The sequence below is a fragment of the Panthera leo genome, chromosome D1 (assembly GCF_018350215.1).
Source record: "Panthera leo isolate Ple1 chromosome D1, P.leo_Ple1_pat1.1, whole genome shotgun sequence".
NCBI lineage: Eukaryota > Metazoa > Chordata > Mammalia > Carnivora > Felidae > Panthera > Panthera leo.
In genome coordinates, this window is record NC_056688.1 from 60,955,574 (window position 1) to 60,961,796 (window position 6,223).

The window sequence follows — 6,223 nt, forward strand, 5'->3', positions numbered from 1 at the left end:
CCAATCAAATTTGAAATATATGGAACTATACTTTAGCAGTCAGTAGAATCCAGAATATGAAGGACCCCGTGCCTCTATCAAAATTGCTCTAGAAACCATAGAAGCCCTAATACCAATGTTGGTATTTTCACACAAATACATGTTTCTGAATTTAATTTTTATTTTTATATTTTTGTTTTCCTTGACTGGGTGATCATTTCTTCTTACTTACATTTTTAAGTCTTTGTGCATTATTAGTCTATTCATGTACTTTGAGACATTAATTTGATATAATTTGACTAGAGATACAACATTTATTACCTGTTTTTAAAAATCACAGCTATATATATGCCTCAATATTATTTCACTTACTACTCTATAAAATTCAGCATATAGATCTCAGAGACCTCTTCCTTTTTTTTTTCCTAAGTATCTTCATAGGTTTGTTTCTCCTTCTACCTACTGTTCATTCTATAACTCCCTCTGAAAGGTACATATTCAGAATGAGATGAACAAATTCATCACCAATATTTATTAAATAAAAAAGGTAAAATAATTTGCTGAGTTAATATTCTTAGAAATTCTAGACATATGATAAATAACAACTTTCAGGTGGTAAATGCAATTCAGCCTGTGGGAATAAGAACAGTTAATTATTTTCCCTACATCATCTCTATATATTTCTATATATAGATGATTTCTAGGTATTTCTATATATCTTGAGCCATCTCTTCTATTGATCAAACTAAAATCAGACAACTTTGACCTTTAGTGCTCTAAGAACATGCTCCTGTATTTTCTTGGTCCTTACTCCATACACAATGGGGTTGAGAAAAGGGGGCACCAAAAGGTACATATTTGCAATAAAAATATGGACATGTGCAGGCACATTTTTCCCAAAACGGTGAGTGAAAATGGAAAAACCAGCTGTGGAATAGAAGACAAGAATAACACAGACATGTGACCCACATGTGCCCAGAGCCTTAAAGCTAGCTTCTCGGGATGGCAGACGGAATACAGAGCGGAGGATGAAGGCATAGGATACAGCAGTGAGAATGGCATCACATGAGCCAATGATAGAAGCCACACTGAGGCTATAACGTGTGGTGGCTCCTGTGTCCACACATGCCAGCTTCACCACAGCCATGAACTCACAGTAGGTGTGGGCAATGGTTCGTGTTCTGCAGTAGGGCAGCTTCTTGAGCAGGATGGGATGTGGAGAAAAGAAGGCTACGCCCCGAATCACCACAATAATACCCATTATGGTGATGCGCGCATGGGTGAGAATAGTAGTGTGGTGCAGTGGATGACAAATGGCCACGTAACGGTCAATGGCCATGGCCAGGAAAAAACCCGATTCCATGGTGGTAAAGCTATGGATGAAGAACATTTGGGTCAGGCAAGCATCAAATGCAATGTCATGGGCTCCAAGCCAGAAAAGACAAAGCATGCGGGGCAGTGTAGATGTGGAGAGGACCAGGTCAGTGACGGAGAGCATGCACAAAAAGAAGAACATAGGCTCATGGAGACTCCGCTCTGCTTTCACCACGGCCAGGATGGTCACATTCCCCACCACAGCCACCACATACATGGAGCAGAAGGGAATCCCAATCCAGACATGCAGGTGCTCTAGTCCTGGGATGCCCATCAGCAAGAAGGTGACAGGAGAAGGACGAGAGGTGTTGAGAGGAGGCATGATGCTTTTCCCTTTGCTTTCTGTCACTACTTCTGAAGATGAAGCTTCTATGATAGATGATCATTACCAGATGCTGAAAACATGAAGATTCAGTTCAAGAAGACCCTTATGTTAAAAACAGTTCAAATTCATAACCAGGTGTATTTCAATTCACTAGGACCAAAGTAACCATATTTGTAACATCACATAAAATACTGTGTTTGAAAATACAGAAAGATAATTCATGTATCATTTCATATTATCACAAGGGCAAATAAGTCACCTTAACTCCGTAAAAAGATTCCCTGTCTATTCAATTGTACTTAATTCAACAACTGTTCAGTAAGCAGTGACTATGTGACAAACCATGTTCCAGGCACTAGGAATAAAGTAATTCACAGATCAGATTTATTCTCATGGAGGTTACACTCTACAAGGAAAACATCATAATATGATAAACAATGACTAGCATGTGTGGGTGACAAGAATGCCATATATAGGGGCACCTGGGTGGTTCAGTTGGATACACATCTAACTTTAGCTCAGGTCATGATCTCACGGTTCATGGGTTCGAGCCCCGTGTCGGGCTCTGAGTTGACAGCTGAGAGCCTGGAGCCTGCTTCAGATTCTGAGTCTCCCTCTCTCTCTGTCCTTCCCCCACCCATCCTCTCTCTCTCTGCCTCTCAAACATAAATAAAAAATGTTTAAAAAAATTAAAAAAACGAATGCCATATATAAGTTGATCGTCTGAATGACAGAGCTCAAGCCTTCAGAGCCTGAGATGTTAAAGCAAGAAAAACAGCAACAAAAAGAAATGGACAAAGATATCAGTGTGTCCCAACACACTTATAAGTCAAAGGAGAAAATGGTAGGAGGTGAGGGACAATTTCTCTACATTAATAGCTTCTCTGCATCTTCACTTTTCCTCTGCCCATTTTAGAAAAAGATCAATTGCATAAACAATTATTTTGAAGATATTCTAAAATTCTCTGCTTCATTTTATTCTTTCAGAAATTTCTGCAAAAGATCTAATTTTGCATCAATTATATGTTGTAGATAACCTGTCTTGGTATATTTTCATCTATTGCTCACTGTAGTTCTCCATATCATTTACTACACAGTATTTTATCTTTCCTTTCTACTCCTTCTTATTAGTACCTGTCTGAAAATTACATCTGTAACATATTTATTCTTTTACAAGTGTCAAATCCAGTGTCAAATATGGTAAGTGCAGTTAATATTTAAACAGTGTATCTATGCCTACTGATAAGTTGGAGTCTAAGAAAGAGTATTCTTCAGATTCCCCAAGGTGAATAATGTAGTATATTACTCCTCAGGATGCAGAAGTGCCCTCCAAAGCCATTTTGAGCTTCCCTAACAGTAGTAATCAGAAACTATATTGGAGGGTTCAAGAGTTTGAAATTTTCCACTCGAATTTTTCAGTCAGTATTTCTCTCCAGTGAGTGGACTTTCCATGACTACAAGTAAGCAAGCAGAAATTTTGTGAAACTTTCGGGGAGTTATTGTAGGGATTCTTGTTTTAGGCAGGAGACTGCACAAACCACACTCTTAAGTGATTTATGCTATAGAAATAAATGATGTCTTCTCTCCTGATTTAAGAGGAAGAAAGTCATAATCCAGACAATCAAGCTTTCAGAGTTACATATTAAATTTGGACAACTAGAAATTTGTAGGACTGCATGTGGTTAAGAGTGTGACATCGCTTGGAATATTTCTTAATGATAGCATGATATGTCCATCTTTGGGATTGTTTCTTTAATGAGAATAACATATTCCGTGCCTTCCAGATGTCATTTACCACAATCCGTATGTGGCCAACAAGAAGCATAGTATATTACAATGTCATTTTTTTCCTATTGTTTTTTCCTATCATGTACCCTTTAGAGACATATATTCTTCTGAAGAAAAATATATTGATAAGGATCATACACACACACACACACACACACACACACACACACACACGAACAACATATTTCTTAACCTTAATGTCATTCACTACCTTCCCATACTCAATGTTTCAGACTTGTATCAGTTCACTGTAGAGATGGACCCTTCTTGTGTGGTCTCATTTATTCATCCAGAAAACCATATTATGATACACGCAGAGCAGTCATTTACTGGATTGGTAAATTGGCCTAATGAGGTCCAAAACATCAATTACTGAATAAAGCATATTCTTTTATACTTCTCACAGCTCCAGGGAAGAAATGATCCTCTATGGCAAAGAAGCCATGGGGATATCCCCAGATAAAGGGATGAGTGAGGAGGCAGGGGTTGGGAAGGTTACAGAAGAGAAAGACTCTTAACTTGATACAAATTATTTGCTTGTAGAGAAACCTTTGGTACTAGTTTTCTGTTCTCCCCTATGTCCTACTGTAGCACTGACACTGAGTAGTAATGCCTTCAGCTCTTGAAGAGGAATCTGGTTGTCCTAGGTCTCAAACAAGTCCTCATAAATATTATATGTACTCATTAAAACCATACATAGTTATCCCTTCATATGCTTGCCAGAATCATGAAAACACACTTAAACTCTCCAAATATCACTAACTGAAGGATTGTTTTCTAGGCTTCTACATTTGCTAACCCTGGGTTTTCCTCTTGAACAGTACAGACATGGCTTTTTGAATTGATTCGTGTGATAAATACACTGTAAATAAGTAATTTATAAGGCAATGGATTATCATGAGTGGGGCATGAATTCTTTAGAAATGATATCAGTAGATCAAATTAAGTTTTGTGACTCATAGAAAGTGTCATTTAGACTGGAATCTAAACAATATATGATATCTGGTCTTGAGAATATGTTCTTCCACTAGGAAGGATAATCATGACATAATGAATTTAAATCTTATGTAGTCTGGACTCAAAGAGTACAAAGGTACAAAGTAGATAAGATTCTATGGGTAAAAAATACATACATACATACGCACACTGTATAACCTACAGGGAATTTTAGAATCAAATGTTTAGACCACTGGATTTGACTTACTAAGTGTTCAAAAATACAGATAGAACACATAAGTACAATACAGAACATTGGAAAAGAAGAAAACTGCACAGAAGGATATACACATTGGTTCCAAAAATATTTTTCCCAGAAGCATACAGGATAGGATCATTATGATGCCATCCTCTTAAAAATACCAACCTGTACATGAGTCCAGATATCACAAGGTATCCATATTTTTGTTACCCATATTGTATTCCTTCAAGTAAGTCGTGCAAGATAAAAATAATTTCAAAAGGAGAGATAATCCTCACTCCTATGATATCCTTAAAAAAGATCTTTGCCTCCTAAAATCTGGCTCTTTCATCACTTCATCCATTGAGAATGAAAAATGTTTATTTCCTCTGCTTAAAGATTTATTTCTCCTCCATTGAATCTATAACACTCAGAAAATAAAGGGTGGCGTTTGGAGGAGTCTCGGTGTCCTAAAATATTTTACTTAGATCACTCTAGCTAGCTCCTTTTCTCTACCTTCTCTACTTGGATAACAAAACTAATTAGCTCAAACAAGAAACTGACTCAGAGCCAACAAACAACCCAAAGATACAGCTTCTATATGGAGCAGCCTCAACATGATATTCTCAGAGGATAAGCAAAAATAACATTTGACACAAACAGGTCCCTACAGAATCATTGCCAGAAGGGAGAATAATTTGTATACTTAGTAATGACTGATAATCTACATTATCAGTCCTAGTAATTTGCCTGTGCATACCCTCAGATTTTAGCTCCAGATGTATCCATCCTTCGATAATACGAGATACCATTTAATTTATCAACCATTTAACAGGATATGAAATCCTAAAGGGGACTGAAAAGGACAATAACATATTCTTTATTCCTTTGATTAACCCATTTTAATTCCAACCTGAAACAAGTGATAGTGACTTCATTTCCTTTGGATGTATAACCAAAAGTGGGATTACTGGATCATATTGTAATTTTGTTTTGTGTTTTTCATTTTTGAGGACTCCATATTGTTTTCCATCATGGCTGTACTAATTCACATTCCCACCAATAGTGTACAAAGGTTGATTTTTCTCCACAGCCTCTCCAACCCTTATCTCTTGTCTTTTTGATACCAGACACCCTAAAGGTGTGAAGTAATATCTCATAGTGGTTTTTATTTTCATTTTCCTGATGCTGTGTGAAGTTGAGCACCTTTTCATATACATGTTGGACATTTGCATGTTTTCTTTTGAGAAATGTCTTTTCAGGTCCTTTTCCCATTTTGTAATGTTTTTGTTGTTGTTGTTTGTTTTGTTATTGAGTAGTATGAATTCCTCATATATTTTGGATATTAACCCCTAATGAACTACACAGCTTGCAAAAAATTTCCTATTCCATAGACTGACTGTCTTTTCACTCTACTGAGGTTCCTTTTGCTGTGTAGAAGCTTTTTAGTTTGATATAATTCCATTTGTCTACTTTTGTTTTTGTTGCCTGTACTATGATGTCTTATCTAAAAAAACCACTGCTCAGACCAATGGCAAGAAGCATTTTCCTATGTTTTCTTCTAGGACTTTTACTGTTTT

The 6,223-nt window shown here is 36.8% G+C and overlaps 1 protein-coding gene across 1 annotated transcript; it reads right to left on the bottom strand.

The window, feature by feature from the left end:
- Positions 1–730: 730 nt before the first annotated feature.
- On the bottom strand, positions 731–1,675 carry LOC122201215 (olfactory receptor 52M1-like). The gene has a single exon (XM_042907136.1). It carries the CDS (start codon positions 1,673–1,675, stop codon positions 731–733), a length of 945 nt encoding a protein of 314 aa, XP_042763070.1.
- Positions 1,676–6,223: the final 4,548 nt, after the last annotated feature.

What these genes read in the sequence shown, in the direction of transcription:
- LOC122201215 (XM_042907136.1), bottom strand. Translation starts at nt 1,675, where the DNA reads ATGCCTCCTCTCAACACCTCTCGTCCTTCTCCTGTCACCTTCTTGCTG.